This window comes from Balaenoptera borealis, assembly GCF_965194805.1.
Source record: "Balaenoptera borealis genome assembly, chromosome: 8".
Taxonomy (NCBI): Eukaryota; Metazoa; Chordata; class Mammalia; order Artiodactyla; family Balaenopteridae; genus Balaenoptera; species Balaenoptera borealis.
Window position 1 is genome coordinate 11,237,398 of NC_138865.1, and position 26,002 is coordinate 11,263,399.

At 51.8% G+C, this 26,002-nt stretch overlaps 2 protein-coding genes across 5 annotated transcripts in view; both read right to left on the bottom strand.

The window, feature by feature from the left end:
- LOC309633671 (L-gulonolactone oxidase) overlaps positions 1-20,852 on the bottom strand; it is a 38,816-nt gene extending 17,964 nt beyond the window's left edge. Inside the window, exons 1-6 of one of the 3 annotated variants that reach the window (XM_082402848.1) lie at positions 12,877-20,852; positions 12,015-12,116; positions 9,232-9,360; positions 7,882-7,976; positions 3,900-3,990; positions 592-777 (exon numbers count right to left, since the gene is read on the bottom strand). In XM_082402848.1, the coding sequence (XP_082258974.1) occupies positions 592-777; positions 3,900-3,990; positions 7,882-7,976; positions 9,232-9,360; positions 12,015-12,116; positions 12,877-12,879 (606 nt within the window). In that variant the 5' untranslated portion in view covers positions 12,880-20,852. The remainder of the gene's footprint in view (positions 1-591; positions 778-3,899; positions 3,991-7,881; positions 7,977-9,231; positions 9,361-12,014; positions 12,117-12,876) is intronic. The other 2 variants (XM_082402846.1, XM_082402847.1) reach the window with 2 other exon arrangements.
- Positions 20,853-20,950: 98 nt separating this feature from the next.
- The window catches only part of EPHX2 (epoxide hydrolase 2), a 65,543-nt gene continuing 60,491 nt past the window's right edge, over positions 20,951-26,002 (bottom strand). For both annotated transcript variants that reach the window (XM_082402796.1, XM_082402797.1), the window contains 3 exons: positions 23,690-23,770; positions 21,564-21,622; positions 20,951-21,421 (listed from right to left, as the gene is read on the bottom strand). In XM_082402796.1, the coding sequence (XP_082258922.1) occupies positions 21,343-21,421; positions 21,564-21,622; positions 23,690-23,770 (219 nt within the window). In that variant the 3' untranslated portion in view covers positions 20,951-21,342. The remainder of the gene's footprint in view (positions 21,422-21,563; positions 21,623-23,689; positions 23,771-26,002) is intronic.

Sequence of the window (26,002 nt, forward strand, 5' to 3'; positions counted from 1 at the left end):
TGCTACCCATCCATCCATCCAGTCATCCATCTCATTCATCCATCCATCCATCATCCATCCATCCATCCATAATCCATTCATCCATCCATTCATTCATGTATCCATCCATCCATCATCCATCCATCATCCATCCATGTATCCATTCATCCATCCATTCATTCATGCATCCATCCATCCATCCATCATCCATCCATGTATCCATTCATCCATCCATCCATCCATAATCCATTCATCCATTCATTCATTCATGTATCCATCCAATCATCCATCCATCATCCATCCATGTATCTATTCATCCATCCATCCATCCATCCAGCTAACCAACATAGGTTTTCATTCATTCAAAAAAACACTGCTATTAATCAGAAGCTATCCTTTCTGCCCCCCATCATCCAGTTCCTCTGAGCTCCCCTGACCTGCTCACAAAGGGATACTGCTACAGTAACCTAGGGCCAGCGAAGGTCTGGTGAGGTCAGCCCACTGTCCCATTCAGGGGGCCTACAGAGCCGTGGGGGCTCTCAGTGGAGCATGACTTATTAATGCCCTCCATTTATTTTCTGAGGCTGAGCGGTGACGAAGGAGAGACAGTACCTCTGTCAAGGTCGAGGGGAAGGAAGTCTCCTGCAAGTAGAACTGGGGCACGCACTGCAGGGTGATGGTGAGGAGGACTCCGAGGCAGCCCAGGTGCACCCGCGCCGCCTGGAACACCTCCGCGTTGCTGGACTCGGAGCACTCGAGAATGGTCCCGTCGGCCGTCAGGAGGGTCAGCGCCACCACCTAGCAGTGGGAGACGAGCCACGTTTCAGAACCCCTAGACTTTGCGTGAAGCCCTCACTTCCTTGTTTGTCCTTGGAAGTGAGGTCAGGTATCTCTATTCCCAGAAGACCACCATCATCTGGTCACAGGCAACTTTCCCAGCTGGGTCTCCAGTCACAGCCTGAGGGAGCCTCAGTCTTGGGGGAGGGAGAAAGGGGAAATGGGGAGAAGGAGGCTGTATCTGGGTGGCATCAGCCCTCAGCAGGGAGGGGGCCCATATATCACATGTGGTTCCGTGGGACTCCAGTGGCTTGTCCTCCCACCGCTGCCTTGATCATTCTGTGGACTTCACACTCAGGATGCAGTGAGCTTGTCCTCTGCCCGGAAGAAGTCTAAGACGAGACAGGCTCCAAAGAGCCCCGAGGCCCTGGGTGGAGGTGGCTTGTGAAGGCAAAGGGAGGATGTGTGTGCATCTGGGGGAGAGCCGGCCCTCTGTCCCAACACGCAGCCCGGGGACCAGGGTCCCCTGCAGGCTCTCTCTGCTTGTCGCCCCCCTGGGCACCAACTCAAGTCCATCTTCTCATTCGGGGACCTCTCACTTGCCTCAGGAACTAGATTCCCCTACGTGGCCACACACAACTGGAAACCTCTGGTCTCTGCAAAGAGTGGGCTGCCCAGTTGAAGACAGGTGGTTAACGTCAGTATCCTTGCCCTTGGCCCCCATTTCCAGAGGAATCCTCTTTCATCGCCTGTGGAAGTACTTTCCCACACTCTGCTACCTGCTCGTTTGGATGGAAATTGCTTTCGACGTGTGCAGTTGGCGGCTGGGTGCTCAGGGTGAGAGAACAGATAAAGCTGAACTAATTCTAATCAACAGCAACCAAGACCAAAGAGGAGAAATTGGCAGAAATGGGGCATGGTGGCCCTCTGTGGGAGTGAGGGCGTCAGAATGATTTTTATAAAAACCAGACTTTGTCTGAGATCCAGGGCAGAGCCTGAGAGCTGCCAGTGAAACACTGCAGCAGGGTCCAGTGACAATAAATGTGGACAACGATTCACCAGCTGTGTGACCTTGAGCAGGTGACTTAACCTCTCTGTTTCCTCATCTGTGAAATGAGGATAATAACCAACTCTGAGAGAGTATGTGAAGCACCCAGCTAACTGCCTGGGGTACAGTGGATATTAAAGATGCCAGTCCCCTCCCGTCTACTGCGTGCAGGGCCCCATCCTGCTCAGCTGAGCCTCCTCAGGGAAGTGGCCAATATATCTCACGTGCATTTTGATTTCTGACCACTCAGAATTCTTTTCCATACTCTGCTGATCACTTTGTAGAAACTGAGGCAACCAGCTTGACCTCACCACTGGAGAGTAGACTAGGACTGTAGCCAGATCTTGGGAGGGGTGGTTTATTACCCTTCACCCCCAGTTACCACTGGGCTCTCCTGGACAGTGAACCCCGCCCTGAGCGGGTAACGACAAGTCTACGGAGGGCTCTGAGTGCCTGGGAATCAGGTCGCACAAAACCTACCTTGCTTTGCTTCGTGGTCGAATGCCCTGGGCCTTTCCCCTTCCCTGGCTCCCGGCATCCCCTCAGAATGCCTCTCCCTTGCCTGGTGAGTCTCTGGGGCTTTTGTGCTTGAAAGAGGGGGGAGGAAAAGGACAAGGGCCACCGGTGTGCGTGCATAAGGCTGATGAGAAAGCAAAGTGCGGATTTAAGGAACAGTAACTGAAGTGGCTCCCCCTCGTGGTAAGAAAACAAAGTGAATCCTTGGAAAGTGCTGTTGGCCATTTTCTTTCCAGCCAGTGCAGCTCCGGACTGGAGCACGTGGGACCAGCTCCCAGAAGCCACAGTCAGACAGCACCTGCCGGCGTGTCCGTCTTCCTTAGAACAGGGGAGCCGTGCTCCTGGCTGGTTGACTGGGGCACACGTAAGTCATCAGTGCGGTCAGTGCCGCCACGAAGCTGAAATTTCTTTCACAGCGTAGAGTGTGGGCTCTGGAAAGGGCCTTGTCCTACATACAAGCCCATCACAGACACGTACTGAGCACTAACTGTGTGCACTCAGCTAAGCACCCTGCACGCACTGCTGGCGTGATCATCCCCATTCTCCAGGGGCGCAAACTGAGGCGGCCAGAGGTGAAGAGACCTGTCCCCTCCCCGGTCACACAGACAAGAGTCAAAGGGCTGGGAGGCAAAAGCCAAAGCCCAGCACTTAGCAGTGATGCTCCGATGGCCAGAGGCCACGTGGCCCAGAGTGCAGGTGGACTTCCGCAGGGAAGCACGCGGTGAGCTACGGCCAGCACGAGGGTCTCTCTCTCTCCCCTGAGGGTGAGCGGCCAGCCTCCACGGGTGCCCCCCAGCGGCCTGCTTCATGGAGCCGTAGCCTGGCCTGTTAGAAGCTCCTCCTAATAGTGAAAGTTAAAGGAGTTTGCCCCCCAAAGGGGTGGTTCCTGACGCAGGCGTCGTGAACTGTCATCCAGCCCCCGGCACTGACACACGCTGTCCCATTGACCACCCTCCCTGGGTTGAGGAGTATTCTCCCCAGGTGACAGCTGAAAACATGGATGTCCAGATGAGTTAAATAACCTGCCCACATGCCGCACACAGAGCACATCGGACTTAGGTCTGGGGCCCAGGTCTGAGTCCTAAACTTGTGCCCCAAACTGGGCTCTCGTGAAGTTTAAGAAATGCTTTTTGGTGAAGGTCAGGTGCGGATCCCAGGCCTGCCTGTGCTGGGCTCCTTCCTGGCTCCTCCCCGACTTGCTAATCTGGAAAGGCCCCTTGCCTTGCCTGGCTCCTGCCTCAGACCGTTCAGTGGGGATGGAACCCTTTGCTCTGCTTGCCCTTTTCCCCAGGGTGGCCAGGAGGCTCCTGAGAGGCAGGGCTGCGTCAACATGCACGAGGGCGCCTTCGTCACTTGTGTCTGCTGGGAACGGATGAGGGTTAGGGGAGACGATGTTTCTGAAGGACCCCTGCCGAGTCTCCGTCAGAGGCGAGACCCGGAGGGGCTTGAGGCCCTTGTGGAGCTGCCGACACTGCCCTGGAGTACCTGCTTGTCCAGCAGCCACGGTGCAAAGGGTGAAAGGGGCTCCGTCCCGTCCTCCCCTCTCCCTGGCAGTCAGTGGCGAAGCAGATAGACTCACCTGGGTGGCCAGGATGCCGTGCTTGATCCCCGTGTTGTGCGTTCCGGACCCGATGACGCCAGCTGCGGTCACGTCCGACACGGCTCCCAGGCTGGAGAGAGGGGGAGGGACGGAGGGACCAGTGAGGCTTCCTGTGACCATGCCCCCTGGGGTTTCGGTGTGAGGCCCCTCAGAGCAGAATAGTTGATCCATCTCCTGCCTGGGAATCTCGTCCCCAACTTACCACAGCTTAGATCGTCTGACTCAAGCCAGCCCTTGTCTGTGAGCTGCGTGGCCCGTCAGATGAGCTGGTGGGGATACGGCTCCGCTCCGAGGGGAGGCCTGCCTGCCTGCCTCGGGCTTCCTGCAGCCTAGAACACCCCTTTCCTCCGACCTCCTTCTGCCAGCAATATCTTCTCCGCCAACCACAGGCCAAACGCTCCTACTAAGACTTCTCCAGACCCAGCCTATCGAGGCCTGTAGAGTCCCCGTGTCAGAATTGCACACACAGCCGTCCCAGGATGGTAGGAGGATGCAGGAGAAGGAGACCATGTCACGCCCTGCTCAGAAACCTCCAGGGTCCCCCGGGGCCTCCAGGATCAAGCCCGCACGCCTCAGCCTGGTGTTCCAGGCCCTGGAACAAATAATAAGAGGATGCCGTGTGCACGAGGACCAGATCCCTAAAGGGGAGTAAGACGCCTCCACCGGCGTGGGCTCTGAGGACGGGAATTAGAAAGATGTGCTCAGACCTCAGGGTCCAGGAGAGAGAGTGGGTCAGGAGTTTTTAAGAAATCTTACTTCTCAGGAGCTTTCTCTGAGACATCCCAGCCCCGGCTGAAAGGAGAAAGGAACTAGTGTTTACAGAAGGCCCACTGGGGACCAAGGAGATCGGAGCTTTGCACGCTACACGACAGCTTCACGATAGCCCAGTTGCCTTGGTTCACACTTGAGAAATGGGCCCAGCCGGGAGGGCGGGGATCTGACCCAACCTGGCCCTCAGCGCAGACCCAGGGCCCCTGAGGCAGGAGGGCCCTGGCTTCCAAAGAGGCAGGTTGACAATGATGAGAAAATCTAGCCTCATACCCTCCTGCAATGGGACCTGGGGCGGCCCTGGTGAAACAGGAAGAGGATGAAAGAAACCGAAGCCTCTTCCCTCCTCTGCCCTCACCCTTGTGTCACTCTTGCCTTTTTGTCCACATTAGTGGGGTGACTTGGTGATATCACCCCTTGTGAAAATACCAGAATGTTAAAAGAAGACCACAGAAATCCTGTCTCAGGGAATGCCCCAGCATGTGGGAAGGCAGATGCACGAAGACGTTCATCACGGCATCATGAACGATAGTGAAGAACTGAGGACAGCCATGTGCCTGTGACAGGGGAGGGGAAGTTTCACCAATCTGCAATAAGTCTACCCTTGTCCACGAAGCCCACGGAGACTACAGAGCAACACGAAAGTGGGCTTGGGACCATGTTAGAAGAAAGAGCTGATCTAAGTGTCCATTGACAGATGAATGGATAAGGATGTGGTACGTATATACAATGGAATATTACTCAGCCATAAAAAAGAATGAAATAATGCCATTTGCAACAACATGGATGGACCTCGAGATTATCATACTAAGTGAAGTAAGTCAGACAGAGAAAGACTAATACCATATGCTATCACTTATATGTGGAATCTAAAATACAACACAAATGAACTTATTTACAAACCAGAAGTGGACGCACAGACATAGAAAACAAACTTAACGGTTACCAAAGGGGAAAGAGAGGGATAAATTAGGAGTTTGGGATTAACAGATACACACTACTATATATAAGATAGATAACCAACAAGGACCTACTGTATAGCACAGGAAACTATATTCAATATCTTGGAATAACCTATAATGGAAAAGAATCTGAAAAAGAATACACACACACACATATATGAAACTGAATCACTTTCCTGTATACCTGAAATTAACACAACACTGTAAATCAACTATGTTTCAATAAAAATAAATAAATAAGTAAAAGAAATAATCTGGATAAACGTGAGGCCCTCAGGGAGGAAGACCTAGGAAGGAAGGATTAGACTTCGTCCCCCGAGGGGTGGAGAGAACAAGCCAAGGGGAGGGGTCACTTCCGGAGTCTGTGCAGCGAGACACAGCCAGCAAAATGAAGGGGGAACCGACACTTACTTAGTCCTTACTATGTGGGGCACCTTTGACTCACGCAGGCCTCTGAGCGCCCCTATTTCACAGACCCATTTTCTAGATGAGAACTCTGAGGCCCAGAAGGGTCAAGGAACTTGAGTGACAGCTGGTACGAGGTAGAAGCAGGATTCGCACCCAGGCCTGCTTCTGGAGCTGGGGTCTTCACCAAGCTGCTGTCCTCCCTCTTAGGAACAGCGCCTGCGGCCTGCTCCCTCTGGCTCACCACACAGTGGGAGCTCCAGAGCTTTCCACCTGCGTGGCTTTGAGAAGCACCTTTGCCTCAAGACCCTGCTTTCTGCATCCTTAAAAGGGGGTTCCAGTCCTTCCTCCCAGGGATGATGATATGATGAGAGAGGGCATGAAGCCACCGGCATGCGGCCTGACACAGCTCTGTGCTTCCCCCCAAGCCCCCAGCCACTCCCGAGGTCCCCACAGCATCCTTGGAGCTGCAGACCTAGGTGGCCCCTGGGATACACAGGACAGGACATCCAAACTCCCTTTGAGAGGCAGATGAGCCCCGTGCAGGCAGGTACTTGAGGAGGACTGGGTCCCCAGGGAGGACAGAGATACATCATGAGCAGGGCACAGAGACGCTCCAGGGCCCAGAAGCTAAAGCCTGTGATTAACGGAACATATCTCCTGTCGTCGCTGGTCACGGAGATGTGTCCGTTAGCTGCATACAGACCCCTGCACACTCCCACACCTTCCCTCTCCTGGGCTTTCACTCACGCTGCTCTCTCTGCCTGAAGCCCTTCTCTCCTCTCTTTTTTCTGGTTCACACCAGGTCATCCTTTAGGGCTCCACCAAGGGGCCCCTCCTGCAGGAAGCCTGCCCTGATTCCCATCCATTCACACATTCCCCGGCCTGCCAAGGCTGAACATGGGCCCCCAAGAACCCCACGGTGCCCTGAACACTCCTCTGGCATTGAGCCTCTTGCTTTGTGTCATGATTGTCACTTCGTGGGTCTGTCTCCCCCCTTGCAGGAAGCTCCTTGTGAGTGGGTCTGGGTTTTATTCATCCTGGCCTCTTCTGGGCCTGAACAAAGCCTGCACATGGTAGACACTCCATAAATGTTTGAGTTGCCATGACCCTTGGAGAGGCAGAAACAGAATGGTTTTCAGAGTGATAAAGTATAGTGATGCCTCAGGGCCTGCAATGAGAAAGCTAGGTGAATGGACCACCCACACTTGAAGACCAGCTACAGGCTTCTATGGTTGCAATTTCCAGCTGTGACGAGATTGCTACCCCAATATCCAAAATAATTCTGTCACTTGTTTCTAGTGGTTGAAACCCCACAGTTAGACATTCACTCCTTTGGCTGCATTCAGCCAAATTCATTTCCTATTTCAGTGGAAGCCTCCTGATATTAAACTTGAGCATTCACTGATACCATGTTTGGAAGGAGAAACAAGTGAAGCCACATATAGGTATACCAGGAAGCCCTGTGTCTCAATCAGCATGCTCTTCTGCTTCTCTGAGTGCTTATTTTGTATATCCTTCTGTTTGGGTTCATATAGTTTTATTGCAAGTTTTAAGAAAGACTTAATGCATGGTTTTCCCATCCCTGTACTAGACTTTTTTTTAATGCTGGCCTATTTCTTTCTATTCTCACACAATAGCCCCTGAACACAGGGGATGGGGAGATGGGTCCTCTGTGGGGGAGGAACAGGGGTCCAGAGAAACAGGTGCATCCTAAGAAGCGCTTCTCTCTGGCTCCTGACAGATGCCTGAGTGTCCAGCCAAGGCCAGGGCAGGGAGCAGGGGCCATCACTGGCCCACCTGGGAATCCGGGAGGCGGCTCTTACTTGGACAAGGCCAGGCCGTGCTTGTCCAGCTGTGGGTGCAGATCAGCCAGGAGGATGCCGGCCTCCACGGTCACCTGCTTTTTCTCCGTGTCCACCTGCAAGAGACCAGCGGAGATTGGGATGAGCTAGGCCGTCGCTCAGTCCTTGTCCTGCAGCCCCGCAGGGCTGTGAGTACAAGCATGTCTCCCGCTGCAGGCAGCCAAAGGGGTGCAGGCAGAGCCCTAGCGTGCTGGGGCTTTGGGACTATTCTGCATAACCCTTCTTTTCACAGGGGAAAGAAATAAGAAGCAGGGAAGAGAAGGGATTTGCCCAAGTCACTGCAGGACTAGGGGAACTGTGCTGTGTCCTGAGACCCACCGCCCCCAACCATGGCTGCCCCGGGGGTCGGGGGAGGTGCAGGCTCTCTCCATTTCACAGCGAGGAGACTGAAGTTCAGGGACTTGAAGTCACTTGCCCAAGGTCACACAAACATCCGTGGCGGAACCGAGATGAGACTCCCATCTGTGTGACTCCAAAACACACATTCCGTTGACCCCGAGCCCAGAGCCTGGCAAAATCAATTACTGGAGCCCAGGCCTCACTAATTAGCGATCAGAGTTGATTTCTGCCATGACTGATGTCTTGACTGGAACATTTTCTACGGGGTGGTGACCATCAGCCTGAGCAAATCAGGAAATAAATAGTAGAGAGAAACCCAGAACCTCTGCTAGCAGGGCTGGAGGGGAGGGTACCTGGCAAAAATTACAGCTCAGGGGAGCTGGCCCCGTCAGGTCAGGTGGGAACAGGAGCCTTCCTAAGGGGCGGCACGCCTGCCAGTACTCTCACTCCCAGGCAGGCACCTGAGGGGGTGGTGGTGGGGCCTGAATTCATGGCTGAATTGCATGAACAGTATCCCAGCACAGGGCTGATGTCAGGCCCCTGAGTCTGCGGCCCGCTCTGCTGCTGATCGGCTGTGTGACCTTAGGCAAATCACTCTCCCTCTCTGATCTTCAGTTTCCCCATACGTAAAACAAGTTAATTGCAAAGCCTTCTGGATTTGTCATTGTGAGTCCACCTTTGGGGGCCTGACTTGCCATTGTTGTTCTAGAGAAGTGGAGAGGAGGCTCTGGCCGGAGGGGAGGAAGGACATCCTCTCCGTGGCCACAAGGGGGCGCACAGACCAGACGAGAGGCCTGAGCAAGCCCAGGCAGGAGGACCAGGAATTGGGGGGGTCACTTTGGGACTCAGAGGTGGGGAGGGGATAAGGCCCAAGGGAAAAGGCTAAGGAGTCTCCGCCTGGACTCTGAGACGGAGACCGTAGCTGCCCAGCATGGGGCCCAGCAGAGGTGGGGAGCCCAGGGCTCCGAGTACCTTGAGGACGCGGTTCATCTTGCCCATGTGGATCATGAAGCCGTCGGTGCAGGCGATGTCTGACGGTGAGTGGCCGCCGCCCACCACCTTCACCCGCTTGTTCTGCTGCCTGGCCAGGGCCAGCACCTGCTGAGGCAACGCCTGCATCAGCCCCGGTCCAGGCCCTTCTCCGTGAGGCCGCCGGGCCGCCCAGGCTCTGGGCCCCCAGCCCCGCAAGGCCCTGCCTGGCTGGAGGCCGCTGTGCAGGCCACTCCGGGAAAGAGCCAGAGAGCCGGGCCGGGAAGCGAGCGGGAGGGAGAACCAAGGAAGCACCCTAAAGTGGGGCTCCTGGACGTGCCTCCCGAGGCAGCTGGCAAACCTGATCACATTCTTCTCCTGGGCAAAACCCTTCAAAGGCACCCGGCACCTTCAGAAGAAGGCCCTTCTCCTCGTGTTGGCCCACATGGGCCTCAGCTGCCTCCCAGGGTGGGATGAAGGCTCCCGGGGGCAGGGGCGGTGGCTTAATTTGACACTGTAGCCCCGTGTCTACCCCGGGCCTGACGGGAATAGGCCGTCTCTAGTGATCTTGAATGAATAAAGAAATGAATGCGTGGTGTCACTCAAAGGAATCCATACTCTTTCACCCTTGTGTCTGGGCGTGGAACACCAGTCTCCGGATTCATACCTCGAGGGGTTCCAGGGTCAAGGAAGATTGGGAAATGCTCCATCGCCCTTGTCTTCCACGCCCACCCCCATGCGTGAAGCACGTGTAAGGCTGCAGGTTCTACTGAATGTCAGTACAATGAAGACATCTGTTTAACAGCATCTCCCTCGCACTCCCTTGACCGCACAACTATTTTTATTCCGCCCCCCGCCCCCTGACCCTACCAGCTCTCCAGGGAAACACGGGCCTGCAGTAGCCTCCTCCTATTTGTAATTCACAGTCGTGCAGGCTAGCACGGCTAGAAACGGCCTTCACACACAGGACATCAGCACCCCTCCACCCTCTCCCCTCAGCTCAGAATGAAGCATGTTGCCTCGGCATTCAAGGCCCTCAGATCTGTTCAAAGCCACTCTGCCTCCCAGCCTTCCTCTTCTGCCCTCCCCTTCCCCCATGCACCCTCCGGCAGCCACGTCTGACGACTCTCCAGGTGTCCTCCTCACCTTCCTTCACCTCACACTGCCCTTGCCCAGCTCCCTGTTGAGCTCCTATGCATCCTCCAGGGCCCGGCTCAGTGACCACTTTCCTTCATTCTCATGCATGAGAAGTTGGGGGTTTTGAATCCTGGTTTGGATCCTGGCTCTGACACTTACTAATATGGGAAAATTACAAAGCTTCTCTGAGCCTCAGTTTGCTCATCTGGAAAATGGGGATAATAATCACTACCTCACAGGGGGTTGTGGGGATGGATGAGACCACAGATATGAAGCAGTGGTGCTGATCACTTAGTGGTGACAGTGTCGTTCCCACCGCTCTCCTCCAAGTGCCCTCACACACACCTGTGCACAGACTCACACCCATGCACACACACGCAGCATGAATTTCTCCCTTCTCTGTGCTCTGCTGGTGCTAGTGAAACGTCTGCATCCTCTGGGGTTAGTCACATGCAGCCTGTCTTAGGGGCAAGCCTTTTAAGGGCAGAAGTCGGGTCATGTCCGTTCATTCATTCATTCACTCACTCATTCAACAAATATTCATTAAGTGCTTCCTGTGTACAGGTCACAGGGCTGGGTGCTGAGGATAAAATGGAAAACAAGAAAAGCATGGTCTTAAATCCTTATGAGGGAGAGAGACAAAAGCATGCAAACGTTCATGTCAACGAAATAACCACAGGTTTTGAACATGCAATGAAAGAAATAAGCAAGGAGCTGAGATACAGAAGATGGGGAAATACTCAGATAAGATGGTCTGGGAAGGCTCTGAGGAGGTGATTTACTTTGAGACCTAAAGGATGAAAAGGAGTCAGTCCCATTAAAAGCGATGGCACAGGCATCCCAGGTGGTGGGAATAGCAAGTACTAAGGTACGGAGGTAGCGAGCCAGGGAGAGAGGGACCTTAGGGAGGCCGGAGAGACAGGCCCAGAGGATGCATGGCCTTGGGGTCAGGAGTTGGGGTTTTATTCCACAAACAATGAAAGCCTCTGAAGGGCAAGGAAGTAGCCCAATTCAACTTACATTTTAAGAAAATTACTTTTGCTGATTGTGGAAAGTGCATTTGAGGGAGGTAAGAACTGAAGCAAGCTGGGAGATCAGGGGTGAGGCCATCACAGGCCACGGCATGTGAGGAAGGGATGGTGGCCTGGGCTTAGTGACAAAAGTGCCGGAGAGAAGGAGGTGGGTTCTAGAAACTTCTGAGGCAGGACTTGCTGAGGTCCGATAAGGGACAGTGACCTACTTCCTGGCTTCTAGTTTGAGCAATCCCGTGGTTGGTACAGAGTCAGGGAAGACTACACTAGGACAGGTTGAAAGCAAACAAACATCAAAAACATCGTTTGGGGCATATAAGTTTGTGATGTCTTCGATGAAAGAAGTCAAAAGCAAATCTGAAGTTCAGAGAAGAGACCTGAGCCAGAAATAAAAATCTGGCAGTCACTGGCAGACACCACAAGTGGTCACGCAGCAGCAGAGTTCAGCTGGAGCCGACCACATGGAGCTGTCACCCCACCGGCAGTTCTGGGGTGGGGATGAGGGTCTTAGCTGGGAAGTCCACCTCCTCCCTGGGGCTGGCCTGGTCCACAGGGCCCAGATGGAGCTGGAGGTCCGGCGGCTGGACCACTGGGCCCTGTGCTGAGGTGGGCACTCACCTCTCTGATCTCCTCCACGGACGTGGGCTGGTAGTACATCTCCGGGTAACAGCCATAGGTCCTCGCCCAGTTTTGGAATTTGACTCCTTTGTACCCATGGACCTGTGATAGGACAAACCCCGGGTCACCACCAGTAAGTGGTCTAGGGCTGCCCTGACCCCCGTCCCACTGTCCCAACACTGTAGAGATGGGAGGCTGGGGCTACGGCGCTGAGCCACTGGGAAGCTCAAACACACAGTGGAAGCCCTAAAGCCGTGCAGCCACGTGCGGTCTTCCTGCTACGATCTCCCTTGACCCCCATGGTCAGGGGAGCAGATCACGCAGAAAACTCCGCCCCCCCCCCTTAGGAGAAGGGGGCTACATGAGATCAGGGGTGCAGCCCTGGGAGACAGCACAGCGGCCTTTCCTGGCCTGGAGGCCACAGCAGAGAGCCTTGGGGAAAAGACTCCCGTTTGTGGGATCCCCGCTGTGTGCCGGGCACTGTTCTGGGGTCCTCCACATGTCATATCTCTCCACATGTCATACCTTATTTAGGCCTTACAATAAAGCCATGAAATAGGTAATATTACTCTCATTTTCAGGAGCAGAAACTGAGGCTCAGAGAGGTAGAGTAACCTCCCCGAGCTCACAGAGCAACCAAGGAAAGACACAGGAGTCCAACCCCGGCCTTCCTCTTCCATCCCTTCCCCAGCACCCCAGCGGCTCCCCAGAGCCACGAGCCTAATTCAAGAGCTTCCCCGTGGCCTCCCCGTGGCCTCCCAGTAGCCCCACACCCGCCCTCGTTTTGCCCTCCCAAGCCGGGTTCACAGGCCCAGCCTGGATGCAGACGGGCAGGGCCGAGCGGCTGGCCACGTGGCCCTACCATGGCTCCAGCGGTGGGTCCGTGGCCTTGGCTGACTCTGGCCTCCTCGTGGAGCAGAGCACGGGGCAGCGGGGTGCGGAGGCCAGGCGGAGCGGGGGGCTGGAACCAGCAGCGCGGTGACGGTGACCGCAGGAGCTCAGGGCCGACTCTGCAGCTGCAGCACACAGAGGGGCTTGGGGCCCCGGCAGAGGTGGATAAACAGTGTGACAACAGGCTCCACCCAGACAAACAGCAGTTTGGCCTGGCCCCCTGCCCCGGGGCTCCTCTCAGGCCGCAGGCTGGACACGCAGCATTTATAAGGCGGCTGCTCTCTTCCCGAAAGCTGCTGAGCTCTGACACCAAGTAGAGGCGTTCTGGAGCCGAGGGACCCCCGGCCTCAAAACTGGGTCCTTAATGCCACAGGTCAGGGGAGGCTGTGACATGGGGGCCCGTGTGTTAGTTCATTTGTCAGAGCTGGGGGAGGGATACACCAGGCTGCCCATCGCTATCGGGAGACAGAACAGGATGCTGGTGGCTGTAGGACGGGGGCGCGGGGGACGGGGGACGTGGGGGGGCCGACGAGTGACACTCAGACCAGGCAGAGTCTTCTAGCTGAGGTCTTCCTTCCCCAGGCCTTAAGGCAGGCAGACCTGGGTTCCTCTTCCATGCTTTGCCGGTTAACCTCTGTGAAGCTCAGTTTTCTCTCCAATAAAGTGGTGGCATTTTTGCCTAATCCTCTGGGTGGACATAAAGGTTAGAGCAGACGTCTGAGAAGCACCAGGACACCATCAGAGCTTGCGAAGGTATCAAGCTCTTGCATCTGCCCCCAGCGCTGAGCTTTCGGTGGCAGGCTCCTTGGGACGTTCCTGTCCACGTCACCACCGCTTGGCTCAGTGCCTGGCACCGCACCAGCCTCTGAGGCACGTTTGTGCAATGAACAGATTAATCAGTCACTGAGCATCTTGGCACTCGATCTCTCCAAGCCAAGAGCTGGGGTCTAGCGGGAAGCGTGAGCAACAGCTCTAGGGTTTTGGAGGCGAGGCCGGGCTGGAGGATCGGAGCTTGGGGTCAGATATACACAGAAGTTCTGGAATGGGGGTAGGGGGACACCTGTGTCCCCTCAAACCAGGATCTCCTCCAGCTGCTGGGTGCATATGTGTGTGCGTGTGCATGTGTGTGTGTGTGCGATCACACTCCCCAACTGCAAAGTTGTGTGCTGAGGGGGTGTGGTAGCCACGTGTTCCCCACAGGGGGATCCCAACTAGTGGAGATGCTGTTTATGATCGCTTAGCAGCAGCTCAACAGCAGAGAGGAAAGTCCCAGGTACGCAGAGCTCAGGACCACAGAACCAAGCCGATCTGGCACAAGAGCTGGGACCTGTGTCATGGGCTGAATCATGTTCCCCCCACCAAGTTCCTAGGGTGAAGCCTTAACCCCCGGGACCTCAGAATGTGACTGTATTTGGAGATAGGATTTTTAGAGGTAATTAAGTTAAAATGAGGTCATTGGAATGGGCCCTGATCCAATATGACTGTGTCTAGATAAGAGGAGATTAGGACACAGACACAGACGGAAGGCCAGGTGAGGACACAGGGAGAAGACGGCTGTCTACACGCCAAGGAGAGAGGCCTCAGGAGAAACCAACCCTGCCGACCACTTGGCCTTAGACTTCCAGCCTCCAGAGCTGTGAGACCATGAGCGCCCGTTGTTGGAGCCACTCGGTCTGTGGTTCTTCGCTCTGGCTGTCTGCAAGCCTCTGTGCTAGGGTCTCCACCAAGGACTTTGTGTGGGAGGAGAGCAAGGCCTCTTGCCTCTGCGCTGTCTCCCTCGGGCTGTCCCTGGTGGAAGGCAGGGCCAGGGCGCTCCAAGGCGGCCAGCTCCATCACCCGAGGGCACCTCCCCATAGACTCCCTGCCTGGGAGAGGCAGGCCTTGGTAGGGGTGCAGTGGGGACGCCCAAGGGCTGAGGGGTGGAGAACGCACCTATCAGGTTGGCTACTGTCCCCCCTCCGAGTTGGAAGGGGGTCCAGGGGCTGCGGCCACCAGATGGGGTGGGGTGAGCATCATGCCAGGAGGGCAAAGAGGCCCGTGGCGAGGAGGGGAGGGGACAGCCCGACGCCACCCCAAATAAATAGCTTGCTTCCCGCTCACCCTCAAGCCCTGTCTCACAGCTTCAGGCGAAATGTACCCTGTGCCCACCCGCAAATGTTCCTCTGCAACTACAGTGGAAGCCAGGTTTTCTCCTTTGGGTGAATGCATTCTGAGGCAGGACATTCCAGAAGCTGGATGCCATGGGTGTCGGTGGGCCTGGACTGTGCCCCCAGACTGCCTGCAGGCTCACTTCCCTCCTCTGCTGAGATTTCCTGAAGCCTGGAGTCACCCACCAGGCTTGCTTTCTTCACCCTGTGCTACTGCCCTTGCGTGGAACGCTTCCTCCCTCACTCCCAAACCAGTTGCATCACTTTTATGAATCGCCTTTACTGAAAAAAAAAAATACAATGACATGAAAAGAAATATAAAGATCAGCAAAAATGGTGTCTATCAGTTAATTCAATCTGCCTCGCCACCATCTCGTGGTTGAGGTCGATGGTATATTGCTCATTTCTTCTTGTCTGAAGGACTCAGCTTGTTCTATACTTGCTGAGTCTTAACTTTTCCAAACATTTGTTGGCAAGGGAAATTAATGTTACCATCCCGATGGCCACTGAAGGCTTTTTTTAAAAATCTTTTCCCCTCCTGTGCTTATTAATCAGTGAAAACAAGTCCTTAATATACAATTTGTACATGGTAACTTAACACATTTCTTTGAAACACTGTGAACATTTGGAAGAGTGTTTAATGATTTCTGATCGTAGGTATTACTTCCTAGTCCCACTCAGCCAGCTCGTTCTCTTTAAAAAGGCTGCTGTACCGAAGGTAAAATAGTTGGCTGGTGGGAAGCAGCAGCACAGCACAGGGAGATCTACTTGGTGCTTTGCGATGACCTAGAGGGGTGGGATAGGGAGGCTGGGAGGGAGGGAGGCTCAAGAGGGAAGGGATATGGGGACATGTGTATGCATATGGCTGATTCGCTCTGTCGTGCAACAGAAACTAACACAGTATTGTGAAGCAATTATACTCCAATAAAGATCTATTAAAAATAAATAAATAAAAAGTCTGCTGTAAGGCATAAAGTTCATTCAACAAATGACAAAGCTGGATGGCAAGGTTTAAAGTATCCCCCGCTTCTTAGGGTTCTTTTCCATCTCAGTCCAGGATAACTGATGGAGACAGTGACCAAATAATACATCTCCTCAATCTATTCCAATGGCAACAAAGACCACTGTTTGGGGCTTTCTCTGGATTTTTCTTACCTTGATTTGCATAAACAAAGAATTGTTTTTGTCTTCCAAATTCTGACATAAGCCAAATAGTCACACAAGCTCCCCAGTGCTGAGGTGTTCTGCCCATCCATCTTGGCAGTAACTTTATGGAAAACAGTGAGGAACTACATACAAAACAGAGGTTAGGTCCTAACCCAGGTCCTTTTAAAATTGGAAGTAAATTTTTACTTGATTAAAAAGTGAGTTTATGACCTGCAGAATGGGAGAAAATATTTGCAAATCATATAATGGATTAATATCCAGAATATATAAAGAACTCCTACAACTCAACAACCAAAACCCAACCCTGATTTAAAAATGGGCAAAGAATGCACATTTCTCCAAAGAAGATATACAAATGGTGAATAGCACAGGAAAAGACGCTCTTCACTTAGTAGTAGGGAAATGCAAATCAAAACCACAAAGAGATGCCACTTCAAACCCATTAGGATGGCTATTACCCAAAGCTCAGAAAACAACAAGTGATGATGATGATGTGGAGAAATTGAAGCCCTTTGCATTGCTGATGGGAATGTAAAATGATTCAGTCGGTGTGGAAAACAGTACAGTGGAGAGAATTATCGTATGATCCAGCAATCCCACCTCTGGGTACGTACACAGAAGAACTGAAAGCAGGGGCTTTAAGAGATACTTGTACACCCAAGTGTCAACTGATGTATGATTGGATAAACAAAATGTGGAACATACATACAACGGAATATTATTCAGCCTTAAAAAGGAAGGAAATTCTGACACAGGCCACAACATAGATGAGCCTTGAGGATTTTAGGGGCTCAGAACGAGCCTCCGCAAAATGTGTTACTTTTGCACGAGGAGCTAAAGGCAATAGAGCCCCTGTGGGTTCAAGAGAAACTACTGCTCCTCCCTCAACTACCTACAAGAATTTAAATTGGGGATTTTTCCCAGAAAAGAGTTATTACCGGAGATAAATTTTGTCTGAGTGGCACCATGTATATGGCAGGGCAAATACCTAAGTACCCAGCATCTGCTCTTCCTTTTATCATCCTGTGAATGACCCTCCTGTACTTGGAAGCCCCAGGCTCCTATCCCATTCCTTAGCTCAGGGTGGCATATATACCTCATTTTACCTTTCTCCCTCTGACCCTCTCATGTATGTAGGGTTCCCGTTATGTGCAAAATTAAATTTGATCTTTCCTGTTAATCTATCTCATGTCAATTTAATTCTTAGACCAGCCAGAAGAACATAGAAGGGTAGAGGAAAGTTTTCTTCCTCCCTGACAGGATCTTATACTAAGTGAAATAAGCCAGTTACGAAAAGACAAATACAGTATGAATCCACTTATATGAAGTAGCTAGAGTAGCCAAATTTATAGAGACGGAAACTAGAATGGGGGTTTCCAGGAACTGGGGGACGGAGAAAAGGGAGTTAGTGTTTAATGGGGACAGGGTTGTTTGGGAAGATGAAAAGGTTGTGGAGATGGATGGTGGTGATGGTTACACAGCAATGTGCATGTACTTAATGCCACTGAACTGTGCACTGAAAAATGGTAAATTTTATGTTATGCAAGTTTGACCACAATTTTAAAAAAGTGAATTTACAGGAATAGGGGTATCACTGGTATTCTTTCTAAAGCAGGTGCCGGCCTCAAAATCCAGGAAATATGTATGGAAATAAGACAAAATGTATTTAGGTAAACTGCCAAAATGACTACCCATGCCTTATAAATATGAAAGCTGTAAAAACCTACAGTATCTTCAAATACTTCAACTGTGTTATTAAAATAATTATCACATTTGTTTCATGAAGCAGAAGCTCAGTGACATACCCTCGTGGTTTATCCAATGGATCCTAGGGAAGATGTGTAGATGTCTAGAATCTGGATATCTTCTCCTGAATTTAGTGCTATCGGCACACATGCCAACAGTAAGAGATCTACCAAGGCTTGGGACAGTGAAAATACTCAGACAATTGGTCGTCCATCTCATGAAGCAGGACATCAAAAGTCAAGCATTTGAAACTTAACTCATTTACCCATTCAAAACACCAGGCATGCGCTGGGCTAGGATCAAGGATGAATCACCTAGACAGTCAGGCTCCAATCCCAAGAACCTGACAGTCTGGCAGAAGAAACAATTAACAATTGGGTGCAGCAGCCAACACTGGGGAGAAACTTCCGCAACTGCCAAGAAAGTATTTTATTTGTTGCCAGATGGATTCCCTTGAACTGCGAGGCATGATATTTCCCACCCAATTCTTGTTGCCAAAACCTTTGAGCTTCTGACCTACATATTTTAACCATTGTTTAGTTTTAATTTGTGCTCATGGTAATGTCAGTGTGAACAGTGGGCCTTAGAGTCACTTCCAGGCCTAAAACCATGGGTTCATTATACCCCAAGAGATACAGGAATAGCTTTTTGTCGCATGTTCTAAATAGATGCATTTTTAGAAGCTATTTCTCCTGGAAACCTTGGACCCTGCTAGTTGACAGCCATCGAGTGTGAGGACAGAACCTGTGAGTGATCTCAGCTCCCTGGAGGGAGCTCTATGATCTCACCGATATGTGGGTGGGGTTTTCCATGCCTCTTTTAAAAAGCTATTTCCCTCTGCAGAGGTAAATACACTTGTTATTTACGCCCTTTGTAGTCTGAAATAAAAGTAACATTTTAAAATCAAATCAATTTGAACATACTTCAAACAACTTGTACTTAACAAGGCATCTGAAAAGTATTTTTGGGAATGACCTAAAGACCTTTTCCAATGGAGCGTTTTTTTTATGACCCTCAATCTTGTGTGACTGGTGATATTTGTGTCTCAATGCTATGAACTAGATTCGTCCGGCCCTTATTTGCCGAAAGAGTAGAATTTCTGAACATTTTGAATGGTTTACAGAGATTACTGGGGAGAATACTGGAAACGGAGACAGGCCGAATAGGCTTGCCTACTTGTGCTTCTTCAGATGAGAGATGTTCTAAGATTCTTGTTTCCTCCAACCAATCCCGGACAAATAAGCCTGGACACACGCAGTTAGTGAAATATTGTTAGCTGGCTTCTGTAGTCATTCCCCCAGAGCACACATTTGCTTTTTAAATGAGTCCTTTAATTCTCTGATCCAAAAGGGAGGAGGTGGTGGTGGGCTGGCTGGAAGTTTAAAGCCCTCAGAAGCCTCATCCTGGGATAAACCGGAAATTTTATGGCTAATACTTCAGTAGCACTTCCTCTGTGCCAGGCACCGTTCTAGGGCCCTGTATGTATTCACTCATTTAATACTCACGATCACTTATGAGTTTGGTGCTATTAATGTCCTTTTCTAATAGAGGAAACTGAGACACAGTGACCTCTTTCTCGAGGTCACTCTGTGGTCAGTGGCCGAGCAGGGATTTGATCTGGGTAGTCTCACCCCAGATTTAGAAATGAAAAGAGCTTTTGGTAGAAGGAGCTCAACCTGCAGAACCAGAGAGCATGCATCTGAATCTAGGCTCTGCCCCACACTAGCCAAGCGACCTTGGGCAAATTATCTGAACCTCAGTTTTCCCATCTGTTAAATGGGAAGGATAAGAGTTGGTCAGTGTAGGGCTCCAGGCACACAGGGGTATTTAAGAATGATAGCTGTTAACATTTCTAATCTGCCCCTTGCTTTCTGCACACACCTGGACATACATACCCTTTTCCGCCTGGTTAATTTACATTCATCCTAATTCAGAATTCAGCCTGGAGACACCACCTTGTCCACAGGCTTGCCCTGCAGAAAGAGCAGCGAGGGAGGTGAACATAGATTGGTGAGCACACCATGCCAACGGAGCAGGGAGACAGGGCACATGGCTACGCGTGGCTGGTGGCCACTCTATCTGGTAGCACAGAACCGACCATTTCAATCGTGTCAGAAAGTTCCATGGGAATATAAATTGGTGCAGCCACTATGAAAACAGTATGGAGGTTCCCCAAAAAGCTAAAAATAGAGTTGCCATCTGAGCCTGTTATCCCACTTCTGGGCATAAATCTGGAGAAAACTATAGTTTGAAAAGATACATGCACCCTTTGTTTGTTCCAACACTATTTACAATAGCCAAGACATGGAAGCAACCTAAGTGTCCATAAACAGATGAATGGGTAAAGAAGATGTGGTACATATATACACTGGAATATTAGCCATAAAAAATAATGAAATACTGCCATTTGCAGCAACATGGGTGGACCTAGAGCTTGCCATACTAAGTGAAGTGAGTCAGAAAGAGAAAGACAAAAACCATATGATATCACTTACATGTGGAATCTGAAATATGATACAAATGAACTTATTTAAAAAACAGAAACAGACTCGCAGACATAGAGAACAGACTTGTGGTTGCCAAGGAGGCGGGGGGGCCGGAGAGGGATGGATTAGTAGTTTGGGATTAGCAGATGCGAACTACTACATATAGAATGTATAAACAACAAGGTCTTACTGTATAGCACAGAGAACTATATTCAATATCCGTGATAAAACATAATGGAAGAGAATATGAAAAAGGATGGATACACATATGTACCCGAATCACTTTGCTCTACAGCAGAAATTAACACGACATTGTAAGTCAACTATACTTCAATAAAATAAATTAATAAAGAAAGAAAGTTCCACCAGACAGCACTGTCCCAGATCACGCAGAGACTCGTAGAGAGACTCAGAGCGGAGGGAACGGTGTTCACCCAAACGCGACACTTTCTTAGAACAATCAATCACTCTGCTCTCCTCCCAAGAACACAAGGAGCACTATGGCAGCTGTCTTCATTTTATTGAATAAAGGAGTTCCCACCTCTGCTGAAAAGCTTCTCAACTGCTGATTTTGCATCATCAAAACGTTGACTTGATTAGCCAAAGAGAAATCACCCCCTGGCCATCCCATTCTGTCCCCCACAGAATCCTTAGACATAAAGGGATACGTTTATACCCAGAGAATTAATCACACGTGATTTTTCCTGTATCTAAAATTATGTCAAATCTGACTCATTTCATTTAGAGAAAATCACTCTTTGCTGCAAACCCTTTCAGAACAACGCTGCTGGTTTTGAGAGATGCGGGTAAGGCCCCATCCGGGTACCAGAGAAGCACCCCCAGTAGATGAAGCGGTTGGAGTGCCTGCTGGCGGCTGACACAAGTCACACCCTAAAGCTTCGAGACCTCCGGTGGGTCGCTGGCGTCAGTCTTCAGCCACTCAATGAGGATCTGATTCAACTCTGCGGGCCTGGAAAGGGAACAGAAGGCAATTCGCATCTGTCTGGACGCACTCCCTCACTCAGGTGAAGGCAGAGGTGGTAAACAAGCGGCTTATTGGAGGCGAACAGGGAGCCCTGACGTCCCCCACCCAGGGACCCCCATCTCCTTACTTCTCCATCTGTGTCCAGTGTCCACAATCCTTAATGTGACCCCTTTTCAGGCGGGGGATCTGGAAGAAAACCCCACCCGGAAAAGTAAATGGCAGAAGGCAAGTTCTCTGCTCCCTGTGGGCCACCCCCCTGAAAACCCCGCATGATTTAGGAAAGTAATGCCCACTGATCAAGCTCCTACTATGTGCTAGGTGCTGCACATGCACTGCCTTATTTATCTTTTTCTTTTTTTTTTTAATTTTTTTTTTAAATTTTAATTTATTTTTTAAATTTATTTATTTATTTATTTTTGGCTGTGTTGGTTCTTCGTTTCTGTGCGAGGGCCTTCTCCAGTTGTGGCGAGCGGGGGCCACTCTTCATCGCGGTGTGCGGGCCTCTCACTGTCGCGGCCTCTCTTTGCGGAGCACGGCTCCGGACGCGCAGGCTCAGTAGTTGTGGCGCACGGGCTTAGTTGCTCCGCGGCATGTGGGATCTTCCCGGACCAGGGCTTGAACCCGTGTCCCCTGCATCGGCAGGCAGACTCTCAACCACTGCACCACCAGGGAAGCCCTATCTTTTTTTTTAAATAAATTTATTTATTTTATTTATTTATTTTTGGCTGTGTTGGGTCTTCACTGCTGCGTGCGTGCTCTCTCTAGTTGTGTCGAGCGGGGGCTCCTCTTCGTTGCGGTGCGCGGGCTTCTCATTGTGGTGGCTTCTCTTGTTGCGGAGCACAGGCTCTAGGTGCACGGGCTTCAGTAGTTGTGGCACGCGGGCTCAGTAGTTGTGGTGCACGGTCTTCGTTGCTCTGCGGCATGTGGGATCTTCCCGGACCAGGGCTCTAACCCATGTCCCCTGCACTGGCAGGCGGATTCTTACCCACTGCGCCACCAGGGAAGCCCTGCCTTATTTATCTTTGACCATGATCCTTTGGGTAATATGAAGGCTCAGAGAGGTTAGGTAACTGGCCCAAGGCCACACAGAGAGTGGCTGAGCTAAGATTCAAATTCAGGCTGACCCATACTCATCACAACAGACTGTCTCCCTCCAGAACCATTAGGACTTGGCCCGTTCACTGCCTGGAAAATGCCGGGTCGAGCTTGGCTCTTGCCCTATAGCCATGACTGCGTCCCCTTCCCATGTCACCTCCCTCCTCCCTGGTGGTCTGCACGCAGGGCTGTTCAGTCTCCCTTTTGGCACCTGAATCCCCAAAGTGGGTCACAGCCCTCCCTTAACTGGCTCCACCATCCACAAAGGGCGTCCTTGGCAACATCCCTTGAAACACACTCTGTCCACCGCACTGGATGACGCTAACAAAGCCACGGCCAAGTGCAGGCGAATGCTCTCCGCATCCAGCAGGATACACGAGCAGTCACGGTGACCCCGCTTGCAGGTCTCCCAATCCCTACCAACCTCCACGCTGTCAGCAGAGTGTGCTTCCAAACCACAGGTTTGATACCCATCTCTCCACTTCAACAGTCCCCTCACCCATAGGTCCACACAGCTCAGCCTGGCCCAGTGGGCTCAGGATAACCTCCCAGCCCCACCCTCTGACCTCTCTCATCCATCCTCACCTCTCAACACCCTGTCTCCTCTCCCGTTCTCTCTCTGCCGGGCAAGGCTTAGGAGTTCCTCAAGGCCAGAGGCAGTGGTCAGCACCTCTGTGCAGCCCTCGCTCCCAGCTGTGCCCTCGTCCGCACAAGCCTCCTGCATGTGGGGTTAACTGCTGGGCATGACCTCCTGCGGGGTGGGGGCTGCACCTCATTCTTTACCTCCCTGGTACCTAGCACTGTCCCAGCTCATCTAAGTGCCCAGGAAAAGCCCGGGAAATGAAAGAATGAGTGAGTGATGAGAGCCTGCATCAGTGAAGGGGAAAGGAAGCAGCAGTTTTTTTTTTTCTTTTGGCCACACCGCGTGGCATGCGGGATCTTAGTTCCCTGAAGCGTGGAGTCTTAACCCCTGGACCACCAGGGAAGCCCAGGATGCAGCAGTCTTAATCGCTGCTCCCAAAAGGCGACAGTGATGCTGCCGAGAGGAAGCCCTCGTCAAGCGCGTGGTTCCCCCGAACATCCCGCTCTGCAGCCTCTGGGACGCCCGTGCCCTCCTCCAAGAAGCCCCGACGGCCCCGAGCAGGACCATTGCCTCACCCAGTCCTCCATATGCTTGGACATCTCAGGAACGAGCACGAAGTCCTTCTCCGCGGTGACCATCAGGGCCGGGATCAGGATCTGGGGAGGGATAACGAAGGAGAAGCAGCCTGCGTCCTCAGGCCCCCCCCACCCGGGCAAGGAGGCGGTATTTTCACACCGCGGGGCCTCCTCCACTATTAACTCCCCCGCGGAAGACCCCTCACAGCACCACCGTGGTCTGGCTTTGTTTCCACCACGTGCTTTGCGTGAAGGAGGCACCAGTATTACTAGAGATCTGAAATGATGGTGTGCGAGATTAGAAAACGTACATCTTCCTCTCTGCCCCTGGTTCCCGGCACAGAGCCCCTGAGACCCTTGTAAGTTCCTAAGAGATAAGAGCACTTGGAGCGTCTTTTGTTCCAGTGAGGTGACTCTGGCTGGGCTCCTGGATGGGGGCTGGTCACCAGGGAGACAAAGCCATGATTAGATACTTGGGATTTTCAGCTACCTCCTCCTGCCCCACGTCTGGAAGGGGAGAGGGATGAGGGGCTGGAAATGGAGTTAATAATTGATCGCATCTACGTGAGGAAGTCTCCATCCCAGTAGCATGGAGTTCGGAGAGCTTCTAGGTTGGTGAAATCCGCACCAAAAGGATAACACACTTCAGATCCACAGGGACAGAGGTTCCTGGGCGTGGGACCCTCCCAGACCTCACCCTGTGGATTCCTTCGTCTGGCGGTTCATCTGTGTCCTTTATCAAATCCTTTAATAAACTAGTAAACGTAAGTAAGTGTTTCCCAGAGTTCTGTGAGCCACTCTAGAAAATTAATAGACCCAAGGAGGAGGTCCTGGGAGCCTCCAATTTATAGCCAATGAGTTGGAAGCGCAGGTAACAACCTGGACTTGGGGTTGGCATCTGAAGTGGGGAGCAGACTTGTGGGACTGAGCCCTTAACCTGTGGGACTGAGCCCTTAACCTGTGGGCTCTGACGCCGTCTCCGGTAGACAGTGCCAGAACTGAGTTAAATTGTAAGCCACCCAGCTGGTGTTGCAGAGAACTGCTTGGTGGTGTGTGGAAAAACCTCCACACATTTGGTGATAAGAAGTGTCAGCAAGAAAGTGATTTGTGTGAAAGTAAAGGAGACACACAGGAGGAAAAAACTGGGTTTTTCTCATATGGATGGATTCAGCCACGTACTGACCACACAGGCTCTGTGTGCGTGTGTATAAGTAAGAACATGCGTGTGGTCCGCTCTGTGTGACTGATATTCCTGACACCAAACAGATGGCACTGGGAAGGAGGAAAGATGCCCTTAGACGGAGATCAATATTCCTTTTCTATGAATTGAACGGACGCTTCACAAGGGCAGCCAGAGTGTGACTGGGCCAGCCACGCTGGGGCCAGTGTGACATTACAGGCAGCAAAGGGACTTCACTTTTTGTCTACTGATACATGGGGTACCGCAAGGTCAAGAGAACCTCCTTTTACTCTGTGTTCTCACGCTACCATGACAATTTCCAAACGGCGTTCACTGTCCCTGCGTAAGGAATGCGCACTGTTTTTTACCTATAACGCAGAACTGTGCGCTTCTCACTGTTCCCCGTTCACCCGGGGATGAAGACCCAGGGGCGGTTTTGTGGCTGAAACGAATCCTGAGGCTGCTGTGGGGGTGGGATGGACACTCTAGAATGTTCCAGGTGAAAACGTAAAGTGGTGGTAGAGGCAATGGGAGGAGGTGGGAGAGGAGGAAGATCTGGAAGGAAACTGCAGAAGAGGGGGTCCCCAAACCTACTGCCATCGGGGTTCACCTCCCCGAGGACCTCCTCCTCGTCCCTCATGCTTTGAGAGAGTCTGCCAATCAAACTGCAGTTTTGTCATTTTTGTCCATCACAGATTAGAGTGATGATAGGCTAAAGAGCATTAATTAAACCACTACTACGTACTAGGCACTGTTCTAACTCAGCATTTGATGTGCGTCAACTCACATGATTCTTACACAGCTCCTGCTTGAGGTAGGCACCGTTCTTGTCACTTCCATATTGGCGGCCACGGACAACAGAGTGTTTAAGTGCCTTGCCCAAGGTCACACAGGGATTACCTCCTAGGCCGACTCTCTGCCCAGCCTGTTCTGAACCACAGTTTTTATGCTCTGCTGCCTCAAGACCTAACCCCGTGAGGTCAGGACCCCGCCTGTGTTATTTGCACCATTCCTGGCATATAGAGGGCCGTTCATTTGTGACTGAATCAAGAAGATGGCCAGGGCTACCGAGTGAGCTGAGGAACGTGAAAATGCAATTTCCCTTAGGTTTTTAATGTTTTGAATGTAAACCA